This window comes from Coenobita brevimanus, chromosome 26, assembly GCF_032717465.1.
Source record: "Coenobita brevimanus isolate Jiangsu-jjx chromosome 26, ASM3271746v2, whole genome shotgun sequence".
NCBI lineage: Eukaryota > Metazoa > Arthropoda > Malacostraca > Decapoda > Coenobitidae > Coenobita > Coenobita brevimanus.
This window is the reverse complement of record NC_136979.1, coordinates 10,415,784-10,437,772: the sequence shown is the minus strand read 5'-3', so window position 1 is coordinate 10,437,772 and position 21,989 is coordinate 10,415,784. Positions and strand designations below refer to the sequence as shown.

Below are 21,989 nucleotides of genomic sequence, written 5' to 3'. Positions count from 1 at the left end.
ATTACATGGATGTATAGTGAATCCTTGAATGACAGGCCTGGGAGTTTGGGACTGTGACTGAAGAGTTGAGAGGAAAGATGGGACTTGAATGTATTGGTGTTGTGATGAGAAGGGTTAGACTGAGATGGTTTGGGCATGCTGAGAGGATGGAAGATGACAAATGGGAGTGGAAGGTGAAAAGTGAGAATGCTGAAGGTGGGGTTGCAAGAGACAGGCCAAAGAAGACCTGGGATGAGGCCATAGTGTGGCCTCAGGGATAAGCGATTAAGCAGGGAGACTGCCAGAGATCGAGCAGTGTGGAGACCCACCATTAGATGATTAAGGCTGACACACGAATGCATGTTGGAATCTATAAATAATACAATGATACAAACAATATGATGGCCCTTTCTTTTTTTACTGCTTCATGTTCAACATTTGATAAACAGTACAGTACTGGAAGCTGGAGGATTTCCACAAAGCTGTAGCCATGCACAAAACAGGAAATACTCTAAGGAAAGGTGGTTGTAATGTGGCAGAATGTTGGACTGCAAACTGAAAAATACAAATCTAATCCCAGGCTAGAGCACACAACAGTTTGATTATTTTTATTTTATTATAATGCTGTTCACCAGTCTTCATCAACACCCATCACTATGCCATAAAAACACCCCCACTGTGATACCATCACACCAATTTTGCATTTAGTATACTGTAGATGGTGTATATCAGCACACAAGTGGTGACATGTGCTGATGTGCAGCACCATCTGTTATGTGAAAAGATGACAGCCGAGCCTCAGTAATGGATTCTAAATAAACGTTCCCTGGGTTAAGTAAAGGTACATTCTGGAAGGCATTGTGAAAACAGAGATTTGTGTGTCTGATTTAGCCCTTTGAAAAGTATGCATAATCAGTGCACAAATATACTGTACATACTGTAATAAAAATAAACATGTACATACCAGTCCTAACAATAAAAAGCTTACTGTACACATCATACTTAGAAATGGTATCCACTGCATTATTTAAAAAAAAAAAAAAAAATGCACACATTACATACTGTACTTAATGTCTCCAGTCTACACCCTGGAATAGGGTTGTGGAAGATATCAAATTAGCTAAAAAAAAGCTGACAAAGTCACAGCAGCATGACCAGACAATACATACAGACCAACTGAGTGAGGCCTGAGAGAAACACAGGCAAAAGGGTGCCAAAAACCAGAGAGAAGGCTTTCTGGACTGTGCATCATAAACACTAACCAGGCAGTAAGATGTTGGTTACATGGAAGGTTTGACAGGGAAACTGCTTTTTAGTTATCCCCTGGCATTGCAGAGTCCTGTATCACCCATTGCCTCACCTTCTGAATTGAGATAATGTATATGTTCCACAGCCCCTTATCATCCAGGGAATGGCGGATTGCAAGAGAAACCGACTTCCTAAAATGGATCCATGAAATGAATGTAGCTGCAAAAAGCAACAAAACGAATAATCATATGAAGCTAGATTCCATAATGCAGCAAATAATGCAAAAAGAACTGTGCATATTAACAAACTATGATAAACTTGCAAGAACTTGCAAAACCAAAAATGTACAGTTAAGGACAGATTACCCTACATTTTAAAGTCTGAATTAGTTGAAGTCTAATATACGTGAAAGTTTGGTAGGTGAAATGTGTGTGATTAAAGAAAGTCTGATACAGTGAGGGTTTACTGTATTGGTATTTATGTCACTGATAAAACGGTCTGCCAGGGTTCAGCCAGGGAACTGGCTGTCTTTCCAGTTTTGTATGAGGATTATTTAAAACTAGAACATATTAAAGTCTGAACTGAGCTACAGCAAATTTCTGCTAACCTCACTAAGATCCCTAACCCCTTTCAGTTTGGCAAAATGTAGCCAGGCCGAAGGGTCGATTTGACTTTACACTCATCTAACAGAAAAATACTCTCTCTCCATATCAAATACCAAGCTGCTAAAGGAGATGGATAGCGAAATATGTTGGGTAAGAAAAAATATTTACAAATTTTGAATGGATATAGCATTACCTTATTCTGACATTACTGGATAGTCAGCTACACAGGGAAGTAAATACCTCCGGTATGATCAAACTGACTATAGTAACTGAGGAAATTCATTTTTACCTCATAACTAAGACTTTTAAAACTCATGTGACCACAACAAGGTGTTCATATTTGGGGAGTGGCCCAGTTTTATCTGGAGGAAACTAACTGACAGTGGATCTTGGCTGAAATTTTCTTTAATTCATGCACCAAAATTTAGGAGGATATTCATTCTCTAACTGTACATAGTCTGTGTGAGGGCTCACCCTAGGCATTCTGTTTACTCCTCAACCAGTTATGCAGAAACCTAATAACAATGTAACTATGTCAGTGACAGTATGATAGAGGAAAGCTTGTGGAGACATTACAGCTAAACACAAGTAGTCTTCATTCAAAATTATATCATTATGAACCCTTTCAATCTAGTGATGTAGTTTTTAGTTTATTTGTGCTACTTCTACACAATTTTACTCAACTTTTTGAGTTGAAGGGACAAGATAAATTAATGCTTTCATTACTAGAGATCCTTCCCAAGTTGAAGACAGCAAGAATAAAATTCAAAATACTTCCTCAGATTGAAAGGTGTGGGATACTGATGAGTTAGCACCTATAAACTGACCATGATTCATTATATAGTTGTTTTGATGTCAGAAATTAGTCCCCTTGCCTACTTTTAACTCAACTCCCTGGAGCCTACACTACCGTATATTTCACTTAACCCGCCCCGTGCCAACGACGTACATGTACGTTGGCACTTTGATACACTTGCCAAAATTTGAAAATTCAAATTAGGCGCCAAAAAATCACCTGGGATATTCCTGAGCCTTTCTAGGCCTTCCTATATCATCTATATACTCAACAAGAGGGTTTTTTGGCTCGAATAGCATAGTCACCAATGAAGCAAACAGAGATCCCCTACCTCAACTCAATGGGTGTTGGAGGCAGCCGATAAAGTCTATGGGCATTACTCCAAAGTTTTCAGCCACCTGGTCAGGGAGAACTGACCTCAAAATCGACTTAAATGGCTTCTGTGAGTACTTTTATGGTTGTTTTCCATGTTTTCTCATCATTTCTAATCTATCTAGGAAAAAAAAAAAAAAAAAATTGGTTGGCAATACAACTCCATGAGCGTCCAAAAAGTCTGCTGGGACTCGGTGGGTTAAAGTAGCATTTTGACAGCACAAATCCTAATCCTTAACCCCTTCAACCCTGTGATGTTCTTACAGTCTTGATTGTATGGCATTCTTTCAACTGGAAAATGCAATTAAACGAAGGTATTGCTAATTAATTCTCAATTAAATTTACTGAAGAAACCCATGATCCAACCGAAATTTCAAATTTGGCGGGCTCTTTTCGCACCATCCGCAATAGTTTACAATGCTTCTGGTATGGCGAGCATCAGGCTGCCTGTCGTATTTACGTTGTGTTTGGATGTGCCTTGCTCGGTCTTGTGTATTTATCACTGCTAAATATCGCGATGGCTCCTCCCAAAGTGAACCAAAGTGATGGAAAGAAGAGGAAAAAGAGTTCTCTTGTATATTATGAAATAAATTATATGTATATTAAGTGATATTACATGTACAGTCGCCTCAAGAAGTGGTGGCAGAGTTTCAGATTGCTTCGGTCACTCTGCAGTGCCATAAGTTCAATGAAACAGTGAATATAAGGTAAATATTCAATGCCTTCATCACGTCATATCAAATAAAATATATATCACGCTAAGAATGATGCAAAATGAATAACAGGAGGCAGTGATTTATTAGAAGTTAACACTTATATAGTTCCCTTTCCCGATTTGAATGACTGTGAAATGTATTACTCCGCACGCGGTGGGCAGTAGGCCTATAACTCCGTGTTCCTGATTGATTTGCTTCCCATGTTTTCAAATACAGATGCTCTAGTTTTGAAGACCAGTTAAGGAAAATTCTTGTGACTGCAATACACTGCCTCATGTTCAAATGCTATGGTGATGATACAACGACAATAAGGATGCCATAACAATGAAATTATTATTCGTAATGATGGCCTACCTGCGGTAGCAGCAAGACTGTACTGCCTTTTATTCTGTCTTTCTCTCACCATTAATAATTATAATTAGCAACTTTATCCCCAACTGATGCAAAATTATTTTTACTTGTAAGGAGGTATGACAGATTCTGACTTTTTCTCTTACACTAGGCAATAAACAGGACCAAAACATGAGTTCATAAACTCTTGCAATGCAATAGCACGCACTCTTTACTCCATCTTTTATCCTTGATATCTGCCTTTTTAAATAAACTGTAATGTCCTGCTGAACAGAAAATGCTGGTCTGGAAGTTTTGAACCCAATTATTTTATTACTCATGCTAATCGATTATGCACTGAGGATATCAGACTATGACAGAAGTCAGCATTCTCCAAGGAGCTCCGACTCTAGGGAAATTTCGAGGTTCTTTTTTTATACTTCTTGCACAGATAGCCCTCTGGCATATATTAAATAATCCAGAGATTTTTCTTGATGGAAAACTGGCTGAAGGCAGTGTAATAACTTCATATCTTTGAGTAAATGTTATCTCCTTTCGTGCGTGTTGATCGAAACATTTAAAATAGCTTATTGGTTTGCACCGCCTTCCCGCTTTCTGTCGTCGTCCATGGAGACATTGGAAACAGAAATATATGACTTTAAATTATTCCCTAGTATTGTAACGGAAATTATTTTATAAATAATAATTATTATTTTAATTGTTTATTGAAGCTCCCTTTTGTTCAGTCTTACACTACTATGAAATTATTGCGTGTTATCATACTAGACTCGAACTCCACAAATTATTCCTGACTGTCCCTGAGCGATAGTTGTGAAATTTCAATTAGTTCCGTTTAGGATTTCCTATCATCGTAACTAACGAACTGCTTCCTACAGTTTTGAAATATACAGGTACTTTAGCATTGATTTATTGTTTTTTGTAACAATTTTGCGTATTACGTTTCACCTCGTAGAGATATAAGCAAGAGTATGTGCACTATTGCTGACCGAAAACTTCTGGATACTCCGCCGTCACTTCTTAGGCCGACTGTACAATTTCTATGATGATGGGGGTGTATTTTCACAAGTGCAGGTACGTACAGTACTGTATATTATTATATTCTTTTATACGTAAAATTAGATTATTTGACATTTTGAAAATCCCATGAATTTCTTAAATCAAAACTCTACTGTACTTGGTTACTTCCTGCTGCTTCCAGATATTATACTCAGCTCTGGAGAGATCTGTCATGGTAACAGAGCTTACATCTATCCTGTCTAATTCAAAAAGTATCTCATAAGTTGAATATCGCCTAAAGATGGCAGGAATACAAAGAAAAAGGCATCATAGGAGTGAAGGGGTTATGTGAGGAATAAATATATAAAACCAATTCCTTCATTCTCACTAGTGCTTTTAAATAATTTATACTACATCCAGGTGATTTAATTTAGGTTGGGGGAGACCTCTTGTAATGAATGAGTTAATGCTTACTTAACCTTGGCCCTCCAGTGCAAATAATACGTCCTATAAACAAAATACTGTACTCTTGAGATACCAAGAACAAAACAGCAAAGATGTCCTCAGACTAAGAAGATTAACCCCTTCACCACAATGACATCAATTTATTTTTGCTGGCTCTAGATGATTCTACTCAACTTGGGAAGGATTTCTTTTACTGAAGGGGTTAATGATGGCCATATCTAACCCGTACAGTTTAATAAACAAACTCATGTGGTGGCAGCAAGAATAAAATGAAAAATACCTCACCAGAATGAGGGGTTAATGATGCTGGTATAATATGAGTTCCTATGGTCGGTGTGGTAACAAGGAGCTTCTGTTGGTGTGGGCACCTACTGCTGTTGCTTCCTCTCCTCCTGCTCCCTCTTGATCCGCCGCAGAGTTTGTTCATTGCGCTTTCTCGCAATATGACTTTTTTTGCTAATTTGTTGCTTCTGCAAACGTGGGGCAACACGTCTCTCAATCAGGTCCATGATGTTTACCTGCCAAGGTAAAACAGCACACATTACATGGATGCTGACTTTCTACATTGCATGGTTAGCAGAATTCCTGTTTATTTCATATACAGTACAGTAGGCTATGGGGAATCTTTGCATTGTGAAAAGTATAGAGTTAAGGAGATTACTGTCTTCTATAATTATCACAAGCCAGATAATAGGTTAGAAATACAGTACATAATAGTATTGACCCTTGTGTGTGAAATGTCTCCTTCTCTCTCTGGCACACAAGAACAAAATCTCAACATGCCTTGCTCATACTTAGGGTTATGTTGGGTGCTAATCTCCAAAAATTAAGGTAGACCATACGATGACATACAGGCGTGCGTGTGGAGGGACGGGGGGGAGAGAGAGAAATTGTTGGTGCTGTTGTTTTTTTATCATCTATCTATTTATCTATCTATAGCCCGACGCCCTAATCCCGCAAAGGGTGGACGCAGACAAAACGCCTCCAAGTCGCTCTGTCACCCACCATCCGACTACCCTCCCCACAACTCACCCCCCCCTCCCTCATATACCTCTCAACTCCATCTCTCCACCTCATCCTCGGTCTACCTCTCCCTCTCCCTCCCCCCACCTCACCCACATACACCCTCTTAGTCAGTCTTTCATTCTCCATTCTCTCCACATGTCCAAACCACCTCAGTGTATTTCTCCTAATCTTCTCAACCACATCCACATCCACCCCACAACGTTCCTTCACTTCTTCATTCGTCAACCTGTCCCTCCACGTCACTCCACATGCTCCTCTCAAGTAACTCATTTCCACTGCTCTCACTCTTGACTTGTTCCCCTCTTGTAAGGTCCACGCCTCGCTTCCATACGTCAGGGTAGGGATCACAATACTATCATGCAGTGACTTCTTAACTACCATACTCACCTCCCTATTTTTCATCACTGCCCTCAGTGTACCAACAACCTTCCTTCCCTGCTGTACCCTTTCACACACTTCATTCCCCAAAGTTCCATCCTTACTCATCACACTACCCAAGTACTTGAATGCACTCACATTCTCCATATCCTCACCATCCAACCTCACTGCACACTCTGTGACTTCATTCCTCTCAAACACCATAACTTTACTTTTGTTTACATTAACTTTCAGATTCCTCCTCCTACACACTGTCCCAAATTCATTCACCAAACCTTGCAACTCCCATTCATCTTCACTCAACAGCACTGTATCATCAGCAAACAGCAACATCGGAAGCTTCCAAATCTCACCCTCATTCATTAGAGCCACCCCCACATCCACTGCCCTACCCTGCACCTCCTTTACAACCCCATCCATGTATATATTAAACATCCATGGAGACATCACACAACCCTGTTTCAGTCCCACATTGAGATCAAAGAACTCACTCAGCTCACCATCCATTCGCACCGTAGCCCTAGCTCCCTCGTACATAGTCTTCACAGCACTCAACAATTTCCCCTCCACTCCATATATTCTTAATACCTTCCACATACCTTGCCTATCTATTCTGTCATAAGCTTTCTCCAAGTCCATGAAGGCAGCATACACTTTCCTTCCCTTCTCTAGATACTTCTCCACTAAACATCTTAGAACAAATATCTGATCTACACACCCTTTTCCCTTCCTAAATCCCCCTTGTTCTTCTCCAACTAGCTCCTCTGTCATATGCCTAACCCTATCAATGAGTATTCTACCATATATTTTACCAGTCACACTAAGTAGGCAAATACCCCTATGGTTACCACATACTTCTCTCTCTCCTTTTCCTTTGTATAAAGGAACAATTATACCTGATTTCCAGTCCTCTGGAACCCTTTCCTCTTCCCAAGCCAATCTACACAACTTCCATATCAATTCCACAACAATCTCACCCCCATACCTAAGCATTTCACAACACACTCCATCAATTCCTGGGGCCTTTCCCAACTTAATATTCTTCATCGCTTCCACTACTTCCGCCCTACTGATCTCTTCCTCCCTCCTTTCATCTCTTCTTCTCCCAGCCATTCCCCAACCACTTATACTCGCACTGTTCGCACTCTCCACATTCAACAAATCCTCAAAGTGCTCCTTCCATCTCCTCAGTTTCTCTCTCTTCTCCACCAACAATCTATTATTCCTATCTTTCACTCCCCTACTATTTCCCCTTTCACACTGCCTTACTTTCTTTACCTCCTTCCAAAACAATTTCTTACTCTCCCTCCATTTCACAAACAGATTCCTCCCAAACTCTTCATCCACTTTCTTTTTACTCTCCTTCACCAGTCTCTTAACCTCCCTTCTCCTGCTCACATATACCTCTCTCTTCTCTCTCTCATCTTCTCCCCTACCTCTACTCGCCAACCATTCACTATATGCCTTCTTCTTTTGTTCCACAGCTCGTTTCACCTCATCATTCCACCATGCTGTCCCTTGCACACCCTTGCATCTCCTCCTCACTCCACAAACCGCCTCACATGCTGCGCCTATCTCTTCCGTGAATATCTTACATATGTCTTCCACCCCTTCCATCTGCTCAAGCTCATACCTTCCCAGTCTTTCTTCCACTATGCTCTTATACTCTGTCATTTTCTCACTGTCTTGCAATTTCTCCACTCTTCTCACAGGAGTTGCTTCCTCCTGTCTTCCCCTTCGTCTCCTCAACCACTTTCTTTGCAGTTCCACCTTGGCCATCACTAAGTGATGGTCCGAGACTCCATTCCCCCACCCTCTCCACACTCTTGCATCCAACACTTGTCTTCTCATTCGCTCATCCACACACACGTAGTCTATCATTGCCTTTCGTTCAACAAGTTCACCATCCATCCTCCTCATTACTCTCCATGTATACCGGTGGATCATCTTATGCCGAAAGTAGGTGTTGGCTATTGCCAACCCCTTACAAGCACAGATGTCCACCAAAGCACTTCCATTCCCATCTACATCAGCTGGCACACCCCACTGACCAACCACTCCATCCACTCGTACATTCCCAACTTTGCCATTCATGTCCCCAATCAACAGCACTCTCTCGCTCCTCTCAAACTTGTCCACACACGCTTCTATGCTCGCCAAAAACTCATCTTTCACTCTTGCCACTCGATCCTCTGTCGGGGCATACACACATACAATCGCCCATGCTTGTATACCTACTTTCATCCTCACCCATACAATCCTTGCACCCACTGTTCCATACTCTCTTATATTCTCCTTCCACTTCTTGCTTATCATCAGACATACTCCCTCTCTTGCCCTCTCATTTTCATTGACTCCCGCACATATACCTAAACCATATTTCCGCTCTCTCACCCTTTCACCTTTCCATTTAGTTTCAGTCAATCCACATATATCCACTTTTGCATCTTCAAGCACCTGAACAATCTCTCTCTCTTTCACTTCATCATTCACTCCTCTCACATTCCATGTTCCCACCCTAAGAATGTCCTTCGTCCGTTCCTTAGTCGTCAACGTATGGTCCGTCCGGGTCCGAGGTGCTTTGTTCGCTTTTTTAGTTAGTTCTTTTTACGGGGTGGGGCACTAACCCACCACCAACCCTTTTAGTCGCCTCGTACGACAAGCAGGGATACTGGGGGAGTATCCCTACCCTACCCCCAGGGGGGTCTGTCATGACATGAAAACACAACACAACCTTGGACTATCTGGATGAGCAGAACCATCAACTGCAGGCAAGCAACCACCCCTACAGGCCCATCTAATGCAGTGAACTGTTCCCTTGCAGCTGATAATGCCTCACCACAGGAAGGTGCAAGGAAATCCATGGAGGTACAGTTCCTGGGTGAATGCCACATCTGCTTCCCTCCATCCAGTTAACAGGTACACCATAGTAGGTTTCACTTCCCTCTGCAATTTGGTTATATGGCTACCAACCAACACTGTAAATGATTTCCTGGGTTACAGGAAACCAATGGGCTTGTCACTCTGTATAGAGCCACCAATAGTGGAAAGAGTTAAATTGACAGAATGAAAAGGAAGAAATAGGAAGAGATGATACACAGTTACAGAATAAGTCAAAGGAAGGAAGAAAAAAGCAGCACTAAACCAAATGAATGTATACAGTACAATCCTGGATATCTGCATCCAGATAACCGAGATAATCAGACATCCAGGAAAATTCATGGGCTGGCAAGTATATATACTGTATATAAAAATGTAAGTGTTCACCACTGTGAATGCCTGCCCCTGCACAGCATAGTCATATGTCACGTGAGACTGGGTGAAGTCAGAAAACATAAAGTGAAGGCATTTCTGGTCAAGGTCATTTCCTAGTTAACTGCTTTCTCAGCCCTCCTTCCCCCTCTAATTTGGTCACTCTCCATACCTCCCCAAATCATGTTTGCTTACCACTGCCAGTCAGTAGACAAGCACTCTTGCTGTTGTGTTTTCATGTCATGACAGACTAGTGATTTTTACACCCAGTGATGCCTTAACAGTCAACTCACATATATCGCGGGTTTGTTGGTCACAGTTTCGAATTCGTGGTACTTTTCCCTTGCTTGCAGTTGTGTATACAGCTACAGCCTACCAATTTATTACTCACCTGACTACCATCACTCCATCCGTCACTGGCCACCCAGCTGTTTCACTGATAATGCAGTAAATACATAAAAATTGCATGAATAAATAAATTACAGCAATAAATCTTGAGCATTTACTGGTGAACTGGTGACTGGGAAAGAAGTTTTGTACAGCATAATTATCACAACTCCTTTGCTCACAGTTGTGTATATGGCCACAGACCAACAGCTTATTCCTCACCTCACTGCTATCACTTCACCCCTCACTTGCCACTCAGCTTCGCAGAAGAGTGTAATTGTAAATGTGTACAAGGGGAAGGGTGGTGCCCTGGAAAGAGGAAATTATTGAGGTACAAAGCTTCCACACCAGATAATGAAGGTAATGGAGAGAGTTTCAGAGAGTATAATTTGAGAAAGAGTGAAAAGTGATGAGATGCAGTTTGGGTTTATGCCAGACAAAGGGACCACTGATGCCATATTCACTATTCAATGGCTTCAGGAAAAACATATACGAAAGAAAAGGGAACCGTACGTTGCTATTGACGATTTGGAGAAGGCCTCTGACAGAGTCCCTAGAGAGGTGATGAAGTAGGCAATGAGAAAGCTTGGGATCGAGGAGTGGCTGATTAAGGTCGTTATGGCCATGTATGTGGGTGCTTGCACTGAGGCAAGGGTGGATGGAGATTTGAGTGATGAGTTTTGCATGAATGTTGCACCAGAGAGTCAGTTTTGAGTCCTTTGTTGTTTATCATGGTACCTGAAGCCCTCTCATGTGGCTTCAGAAATGGACTCCCATGGGAGATGTTGTGTGCTGATGATTTGGTGTTGATCGCACAGAATGAAAGGAAGGCAGAGAAAAGATTTAGGAAGTGGAGAGATGGTATGGGACACAAGGGCTTAAGGGTAAATGTAGATAAAACAAAAGTTATGGTATCTAGGGCTGGTGGCAGTACAGTCAAAGAAGTGGCAGAGTGGCTGTGTGTGATTTGCCACAAAGGCGTGGTAATTCCATATTGTGCAGCGTTTATGATAAGCGAGTGCATAAGATATGTAGTGGTACTGGAGGCAGACTAAAAGATAATGCTGATTTCATGTGTGCAGTGTGTTGGGGAGAGCATGTGGAGATTGCTAGGCGTGAAAGGATTGAACTTGCTGGAGAGTCTCTTGAATGTGTGGATGAGGTTTGTTATTTGGGAGACATGTTATGTGCTGGAGGTAGGGCTGGATCACAGGTCTGTGGCTAGAGTGAGGAGTGTTTGGAAGAAGTTCAAGAAGCTGTTGCCTCTCCTGACACTGAGAGGGCTCTCCCTCCATGCTAAGGGATCATTGTATGTGGCATGTGTAAGGAGAGAAAGTGATAAAGTATCAGGAGAAATTGAAAGATGAGTGGAATGCAGTGAAAGATCTGGAGACTGAGAGTGTGGAGGAGGAATGGCAGTTGTTTAAGACTGCCATGGTGGGTCATGTGGAAGAGGTGTGTGGTGTGAGACGAGTGGGTGATGGAGTAAGAAAGGGAAGTGAATGGTGGTACAAGGAAGTAAGTATGGCTGTGGCTGAGAAGAGACATGCATGTGAAGTGTGGCTGCAGAGGAAGGATGAGGTGTCATATGAGAGGTATAAGGAAAAGAGGAATAGGGCGAGAAGGGCTGTGCGTGATGCTAAAGCGGCAGCAGATGAGAGGCGGGGTAGGAGGTTGACTAAGAATTTTCAACAGAATAAGAAATGTTTTGGAAAGAGGTGAAAAAGGTGCGAAAGGAAAAGTCCGGGAAGGAAGAGCGAGTAAAAGCAGAGGACGGAAGGATGTTAACTGAGATAGATGCAGTAAGGATGAGATGGGCGGAGTATTTTGAAAGATTGTTAAATGCAGAGGAGGAATGGGAGGCTGAGATTGTGGCAGATGGAAGAGTGCAAGGAATAAAGGTGTTGGGAGAGTTGAACGATCCTTTGATCATGATGGAGGAAGCGCAGGAGGCAGTAAAGCAGATGAAAACAGGGAAAGCTGCAGGTGTGGATGGATGTGCTGTGGAATGCCTGAAAGGTGGTGGAGCAACTACTGTTGAGTGGTTAGTAAGATTGTTGAATGTGTGTTTTGTGAGAGGTATGGTGCCAATTGACTGGGAAAGTGCTTCCGTTGTATAAAGGTAAGGGTGATGAGTATGAACGTACAGTACTAGCTTTAGGGGTATAAGTCTGTTGAGTGACGTAGGTAAGGTGTATGGTACAGTGTTAAATTAAGAGAGTTAGAGAGGGTACAGAGGGAGTGATTGGTGATGAGCAGTGTGGCTTTAGAAGGGGAAGGGGATGCATGGATCAGGTGTTTGCTGTGAGACAGGTGTGTGAAAAGTATTTAGCGAAAGATAAGGATGTGATCTGGGCGTTCATGGATTTAGAGAAGGCGTATGAGAGAACTGATAGCGAGGCTTTGTGGACTGTTTTAAGATTGTATGGACTTGATAGTAGGTCGCTAAAAGGAGTGAAAAGTTTTTAAGTACATATTAGAGCATGTGTAAGAGTGGGAAATACTGTGGGTGATTGGTTTCTTGTGACAGTGGCGCTGCAGCAGGGATGTTTGATGCTGCCTTGGTTGTTCAATATTTACATAGATGGTGTTGTAAGGGAGGTGAATGCAAGAGCGTTACGTGAAGGTTTGAGTCTGGTGAATGCTGATGGTAGAGAGTGGAATCTGAATCAGCTGCTGTTTCCAGATGATACTGCACTGGTGGCTGATTCTGAGGAGGGACTGAGACAGTTGGTAGAGGAGTTTGGAAGGGTGTGCGAAAGGAGGAAATTGAGAGTAAATGATATGAACAAAGTGATGATGTGTATGAGGCTGGTAGATGGTAGGAGGATGAATATAGTTTTGAATGGTGGGTTGCTTGTGGAGGTAGAGTGTTTTACATATTTAGGGTCACATGTTGCTGTGGATCAAAGAATAGATGCAGAAGTGAAGTTTAGAATTAATGAAGTAGGAAAGGTGCTGGGAGGACTGAAGAAAAGAGCTTAGATGTTGTTCACTTAGAATGGGTGTAAAGAGAAGGCTGTATGAGGGTGCTGTGGTACCGACTGTTATATGAGGCTGAAATGTGGAACCGGGTGTAGCAGAGAGGAAAAGTTTAAATGTAATGGAGATGAGGTGTCTGAGAAGTATGTGTGGAGTGACGCATATGGATCAAGTAAGAAATGATGACGTGCAAAGGAGAACTGGAGTTGTGTGGGAGATGGCTGATCGAGTTGAGCAGAGGGTGTTGCGATGGTTTGGGCTCATGGAGAGAATGGAAGATGAGCAATTGGTGAAGAAGATAACTGGATCGGATGTGAGAGGTGTAAGGCTGAGAGGAAGACCACGAATAGGGTGGATGTACAGTGTGAAGAGAGCGTTGGATGCGAGAGGGATGTCTGTTGAGCAAGGAAGAGTGGCTGTGCGTGATAGGAATGACTGGAGAGAAATTGTGAATGAATAAATGATGATGCAGCCCTGAGGGGATATTCTCCCTCATTTGGTCTGATCACCTGATCAGGTCAGGTGCAGGTAAGGGGACGGGTCCATTATGATGTGGCAGGGGTAAACCAGCTCTGCTGTCAGGCCCTGCTGTGGATGTCGCTGATTGTGCAGTTGACCCTCATGTGGTGTGGTGAAGTAAGGATTTGTCCCTTCTCCCTTTGGGGCTAAGATGCAAATGAATGTGTGTGTGTGGATGAGTAAATTGGGAGTGTGTCATTCTGCCACAGCTACCTCCCTTTCTTTGGGGGAAGCAGCCTAGGTATATACATACACAGACAGATATGTAAGTAGTGTAATGCTGTATGGTAGTGAGACCTGGGCAGTAAAAGAAGGGGATATTTGCAGGCTGATGTATTTTCTGCCATCACAGGCCTCAATATTAACAAGGCATACGGACCTGATGGGGTCCCTCCTGTTGCCCTCAAGAACTGTGCTTCTGTGTTTACACCCTGCCTTGGTAAACTCTTCTGCCTCTGTCTGTCAACTTGTACCTTTCCTTCTTGCTGGAAATTTGCTCTCATTCAGCCAGTCTCAAAGAAGGGTGACCATTCTAAACCCTCTGACTATTGTTCAATTGCTTTAACATCCTGTGTCTTAAAAGTTTTTGAGTCTATTCTTAACAGAAAAATTTTAAACCATCTTTCCTATCACAACCTTCTTTCTGATCAACAGTATGGGTTCCATCAGGGACGCTCCACTGGCGATCTTCTCACCCACCTATCAGACTCCTGGTTATCCTCCTTCCGGGACTTTGGCGAAAGCTTTGCCATTTCACTCAACATCTCAAAGGCTTTAGATCAAGTCTTGCATAAATCTTTAATTTCCAAACTGCCCTCTTACAGTCTCTATCCTTCTATCTGTGCCTTCTATAGCTGCTGTTGTAGACGGCCACTGCTCTTCTCCTAGATCTATCAACAGTGATCAGGGCTCTACCCTATCACTAACTCTCTTCCTCTTATTCATCAATGACCTTCTAAGCTGTACATCTAACCGTATCTACTCATATGCTAATGACTCCACCCTTCACCTTTCCATTTGGTTCCTGCACCGTCCATCTCAGCAGTTACTTCAACAAACAAGGGATGAGGCTATGGCACACCTAATGTCTGACTTGGCTCGTATCTCTGACGGGTAAAAATAATCTTGTTGTTTTTAATGCATCAAAGACTCAGTTCTTACACCTATCAACCCAACAAAATCTTCCACAGGAGTATCCACTTATGTTTAATAATATCCAGCTCAATCCTGCATCATCCTTAAACATATTTGGGGTTTCATTTTCTCGGGACTTATCTTGGAAAGATCATATTACAACTCTTGTAAAATCTGCTTCTAAGAGATTATGTGTGCTAAGCCGACTCCGTCCCTTCCTTACCCCTGCACAGTTGTTGACTTATACCTGGGTTGTATTCACCTCTGCGCAAAGTACAACTCTCATGTGTGTGGAGGCTCCCCATTTACAGCTCTTCTCAATAGGGTGGAGTCACAGGCTTTTTGCCTCATTAACTCTCCTCCTCTTACTGGCTCCAATCAACCTCTGTCTCTTTGCCACACTGCTGCATCTTTATCTCTTTTCCATCACTACTTCAATGGTCACTGCTCCTCTGAACTATCTGCCTGCATCCCTCAACCTCTATGACGGGCACGTAGCACCCATCTAGCAACAAACTGTCATCCCTTTTCTGTCCAACGTCTCATGCAAGAGTTAACTGTTACTCCCAGTCCTTCATTTATGCAACAGGTCAACTCTGGAATTGTCTCCTTCTGTCTATTTCCTACTTCCTATTATCTTCAGTCATTCAAATGCAGTATGTCCAGGCATCTCGAAATGAACAACGATGTGCAGTGCGTCCCTGAGTCCGGGGCCTGGGGGGGCTAGGTTTATGATGGAAGAGTTGAGAGGTACGATGGGACTGGAGTGTATTGGTGTTGTGATAAGAAGAGCTACACACACACACACATGATTTGTGATCATGTTAATGAGTGCGTGAGGGGTGGTCCAGTCGGACAGTAATAAAAAAAAAAAACGCGGTTTCGCTCACAAAAAGGAAAAGATATAGTGAAAATAGAAAGTCTCCATATGGTTGAATCATGGCGGAAAGGGACGGTGCAATGTTTACAAGTGGTGAGACAGAGTTCGAGGGCGTCTGTGAAGAGGACGTGGGAAATGGAAGTATTAAGTTGAACCAAACAAGAATAGCAGGTGTAGAGAAAAGAGTGGAGAGGAATGTCCAGGAGATGAAAAAGGTATGGGCAGTAATTAAAGAATTACAGGAACGGACCATAGAGCAGGAAAACGAGATCAAAAGTTTATGGAATAAACTGGAAAAAATTCGTTCACGCAGTGATGAACAAGAAAGAGAAGTTACCGAATTAAACATTAGCAATGAATCAGCCTCTAATGAAATAAATCAGCTTAAGAGGGAGAATAAGAGGTTAGAAGAAGAAAGGGACAAGATGAAAAACAAACTAGATGAGTATGAATCCAAATCAAGTATACAGGACGAGCATATTAAAGAAATCAAGGAGCAACATAAGGGGTGGAAGAAAATTCAGGAAGAAGAAAATGTAAATTTGAAAGAGATTATAGAACAACTAAGCAAGGAAAAAGTGGAGAGGGAAGTGGTTGGGGTACTGAGAAGTAGAGAATCTTTAGTTAGAGATGTAGCAGATAAGAAAAAATGTGTAATAATTTCAGGAGTTAATGAAAAACATATGACAATAAGATCAGAAAGAGAAAGAGAAGAATTGAGGAAGGTTAAAGAAATAATATCAGTAGTCATGGAGGAAAACAACGAAGTTCAAGAAGAGACTGAAGAGGTGTTTAGGTTAGGAAAGTACAAGGAAGGAGGGGCAAAGCCACTGAAGGTAAAGTTTAAGTCCCAAGCAACAGTAAATGAAATTATCAGTAGAACATGGAAATTATCAGACAAGGAAGGGTTTAAAAATGTTTGGATAAGGAGAGATGCAAATGAGGAAGAAAGAGCTAAGATAAAGGAGTTAGTACAGGAAGCAAAGATAAAAAACGAACAGAGAACGGAGGAAGAGAAGACTGTTTTATTGGAAAGTCATGGATCCGAAATTAAGGAAGTGGTACCGGCAGAGGGAAGGAGAGAAGAGGGTATAATAAACATCAAAAAGAATTGGAAGGTGGAATATACTAATGTTGATGGTTTAATATCGGCAAGGCTAGAAATCAACGATTTTTTGAGGGAACATGAACCTGATGTTATGTGCTTTGTAGAGACCAAATTAAGAGAAGATATTAATGTTCATATGGGAGATGGTAAATACAAGCTGTGGAGAAGAGACAGAAGAGAAAAAACGGGAAGAGTGACGATAGCAGTGACGAACAACATAAATGTAGATACCGTGGAAATGGGAGAAGGCAGCGCTGAAGTGATAAATATGAAATTAGAAACTGGACAGAACAGCAAGAGAGATATGGCAGTAGTGTATGTTCCCCCTAAGACCAGGAAATGTTGTCGAGCACTTCTGTCCAAATCTTATATCTATCTGTCTATTGCCAGACGCCATAATCCCGTAACGGGTGGCCATTTGACTTTGAGTTATTTGTTATACGGGGAGGGGCACTAACCCTCCACCAACCCACTTGCTGACACGTTGGGAGCACGTATAGTTTGGTTATATGGTTACCACCTGGCGCTGTAAATGGTTTCTTGGCTTACAAGAAACCATTTACCTTGTCACTCAATGTAAAGCCACCTGTAAAGGAAAAAAAAGCAATAAGAAGTGACAAGAAAGATGGGAGAAATAGGAAGAGAGGAGGGCAGGCACAGAAAAAGAATGATAAAGGCTAAGGAAGAAGTAGGCAGCATTACAACAAGTGAGTGGATGATGGTCGCCACCACCTACCACTACTAAATCATCAGTTCACCAATAAATCCTCAAGATATATTTTTTTTAGCTTATTTATTCATATTTGATGAATAAAACCGTAATATTTTACAAAATGGACTTACTGTGTGCATTTTGCACTACTGCAAGACACTGCAATCATGTAAGCTACATCTATGGCGTGTGTTCAACAGGCTGTTTAGTGTGGAAAATGTTAATGTGGCCCTTGATACAAGTGTTATTGCATATACATGTATAATAGTATATATCAGATATCCAAGAAAAACTGGTAACTGATATGTATAATAGTATATATCAGATATCCAAGAAAAACTGGTAACTGGGAAGATAAATTCTCCAAGCTCCCCAGTTAACTGGGATCGTAGAGTATATTTACATAATACGCATTGTATCATAAATAAATGCTCCTGCATGCTTGCATGCATCGGCCTTAGTTACCTTACAGCGAATAACCAAGCTATTTGATCTAGGGCAACCTCTCTATTCAGTCCCTCATCCTTGCGGTCGCACTTTATGGCCTAATCTCAGGTCTTTTTCGGTGTGCCTCTCGCAACCCTATCCCCAACATTCACTCTTCTCACTTTCTGCACCCAACTATCATCCCCCATCCTCTCCACATGCCAAAACCATCCCAATCTATCCTTCCTCATCTCAATGCCAATACACTCCAGTCCCATCCTTTCTCTCAACTCTACCATCATAAACCTAGTGCCCCCAAGCCTCGTATTCAAGACTCCACCTAATCATTGTCATCTCTCTATGTCTAAGCCTATGAATATCCTCTTCCTTAACTGCCCAGGTCTCATTATCACACAGCATTACATTCCTCACACATGATGCTTACACAGATCCCTTAGCATGAAGGAAGCCCTCTCAGTGTCAGGAGGGGCAACAGATCCCTGAACTTCTTCCAACCACTCCTCACTCTAGCCACAGAACTAGCTCCAGCCCCACCTCCAGCACATAACATGTCTCCCAAGTAACAAAAGCTCTTCCACACACTCAACAGACTCACCAGCAACATCAATTCTTTCACGTCTAACAATCTCCACATGCTCTCCCCGTCACACCGCACATACAAAATCAGCATTATATTGCAGTCCACCTGTGACACCAATACAGTACATTCAAGTCCCATCCTTCTTCTCAACTCAAATCACAATCCTAGTCCCCCCAAGCCTTGAATTCAAGAATACACTGCACATCCATCTAACCACTGTTACTGATGTGTATCTGAGCCTATGAATATCCTCTTCCTTTACTGCCCATGTCTCGCTACCATACAGCATTACACTCCTAACATATGCCACATACAAAGGTCCCTTAGCACGGAGGAAGAGCCCTCTCAGTGTCAGGAGAGGCAATAGTTCCTTGAATTTCCTCCAACCACTCCTTACCCCAGCCACAAACCTAGCTCCAGTCTCACCTCCAGCACATAACATGTCTCCCAAATGATGAAATTCTCCCACACATTCAGGAGACTCACCAGCAAGATCAATCCTTTCACACCTGACAATCTCTACGGGCTCTCCCCGACACACCTCACACATGAAGTTAGCATTATCTTGCAGTCTATCTCCAATACCACTACAGCTCTTATGCACCCACTTAAAAATACGGCACAGGATGGAGTTTCTTCCCATACCCTTGTGGCAAACAGCACATGGTCACACTCCCTCTGCTTTGACAGTACCACCATCAGCCCCAGAAATCATTACTATTGTTCTATCCACATTTACTCTAAGGCCCTTGTGTTGCATTCCATCTCTCTACTTCCTAAATATTTCCTCTGCCTCTCTTTCATTCTCTGCAATCAAAACCATGTCATCAGCATACAACATCTCCCATGGAAGTCCATTTCTGAAGTAACGTGAGAGCTTCAAGCACCACAACAAACAATAAGGGACTCAAGACCGACCCCTGAAGCAGGCCAACATTCATGGAAAATTCATCACTCAAACCTCCATTCACTCTCATCTGGGTACGAGCAACCACATACACAGCCATAACCGCTGTAACCAACCTCTCCTTGATCCAAAGCTTTCTCACTGCCCACTTCACCACCTCCTTAAGGACTCTGTCAAAGACCATCTCCAAATCAACAAAAACAAAGTACTGTACAGATCCCTTTTGTTTTCTGTATATTTTTCCTGAAGCTGGTGGACAATTAAAATGGCATGAGTAGTCCCTTTTCCTGGAATAAACTCAAACTGCATCTCATCCATACTTGCCCTTTCCCTAATCATGTCACCAAAGACTCTCTTACCTTCATTATCTGGTCCAAAAGTTTTTTGTTTCTATAATTTCATCTTTCCAGGGCATCATCGTTCCCCTTACACACACATTTACAATCGCACTCTTCAGCCAGTCATTTGGGACAACACACTCATATATAATCGTATTTATCATCAGTAACTAACTCACTCCTGTATTGCCCGAGACCTTCAGCATTTCAGCAGGCAACCCAGACACAACTGCCGCCTTCCCCGACTGTATCCTGGCTGATGCCCTGCTCACAGCAGCAGCATCAATTAATGGCCATGGATCACACACTGGATCTGCTGACAAACTTTCTCTGTTCCAGTCAAACTCCTCATTCAACAACCAGTTAGTGCTCTCTCAAGGCCTTTCATATCTCCACTGTCCACCGCTACCTTTCCCTCATCATTTTTCACACACTGATCACCTAGGATCTGCCACCTTAAATACTATATTCTTCCTTTCAGCGCTATTTAGGTTATCTAGTAAATGTCTCTGAAACTCTAATTTTCCACCTTAAATACTATATTCTTCCTTTCAGTGCTATTTAGGTTATCTAGTAAATGTCTCTGAAACTCTGATTTTCCACTGTATATCCCCTTTCTAGCCCAATGCCTGGCAGCCAAGTATTCCTCTGTTACCACCCCTTTTCCATTCCTGCAAAAGGTTTCTTTTCTCCTTAACTACAGCTTCTACATCTTCATCCCATCCCCATGTAATCTTATGTCCTGGACCAGGGACTGCACTGCCAATCATGACCAATGTCACAATTTGCAATAAAAATTAATTTTAGGCAATAATTTTTAGAGAATGTAGAGAAAATAACACTGTATAATGCAATATGATATAGAATGAAAAACAAGATCTGAAAACAGAAAAAATAGAGTTTATTTTTTAAATATAATTAAACAACTATTGCATGTCACTTAAAATAACTGGATTTCAGAAAATTGGTTCAACGAGCAGGTATGAAACTTGAAAAAACTGGCTACACTTTTTTTGAGGCCAGGGCTAACCCTGCTGTAGGGCGCCTTGTCCATCCCCACACTGAATCAGTAACACGAGATTTTTCATGTGAACTCAGTACTGTTACACTTCTGTCAACGCTCCCTGTTCAGCCACAACTCTACTCATCTCACTATAGAAGGCATCCCTCATTGCTTGATTTTTTTTAACTTCCACTTTTTCCTCCTAGGTGCATAGGTCCTTTTCTTCACCAACCGCTCTTTCAGCACCACGTCATGCATCAGTAATTTGTGTCACTGCACACACTTTTTGCTCCCTCTAATTTTAACATCCCTCACCAACCTCCTATCAGGCCTCTTGGCTAGGAACTAGTCAATCTGGTTACTACTTCCCCCAGACACATACATAATCAACCTAATCTCTCTTTTCCTAAAATGCATGTTGCACACAATCATGTTCACTGCCTTCCAAAATCTGAGTATCCTTTCCCCTTCCACATTTCTCATACCATATGCACATCCCCCATGTAACCCTTCATATCCTTAAGCTGCTTCGCTGACGTAACCATTTACGTCCCCTCCCAAAATGACAATCTCATCATCTCCCATACCCTTTACCACATGTATCAAGTCATCCCAAAACCTATCTTCTACATCATCCAAGCCAGCCCATGGAGCAGTCACCGATATAAATTAAATTATGAGTTTATCAAACAATCTTTTCACTGCTATAATCCTTTCATTCACTATCATTACATTCACGAAACATTCCACTCATTTTTCCTCAACCAGCACACTTGCACCACCATATCAATCCGTACTTCCCTGCCCA

General features: G+C 42.1%; 1 protein-coding gene across 1 annotated transcript in view; it reads right to left on the bottom strand.

Moving 5' to 3' along the window:
- Nucleotides 1–5,829: 5,829 nt before the first annotated feature.
- The window catches only part of Lsm10 (U7 small nuclear RNA associated Lsm10), a 40,449-nt gene continuing 24,289 nt past the window's right edge, over nt 5,830–21,989 (bottom strand). Inside the window, exon 3 of the mRNA XM_080268166.1 lies at nt 5,830–6,046. Coding sequence (XP_080124292.1) covers nt 5,897–6,046 — 150 coding nt within the window. The 3' untranslated portion in view covers nt 5,830–5,896. The remainder of the gene's footprint in view (nt 6,047–21,989) is intronic.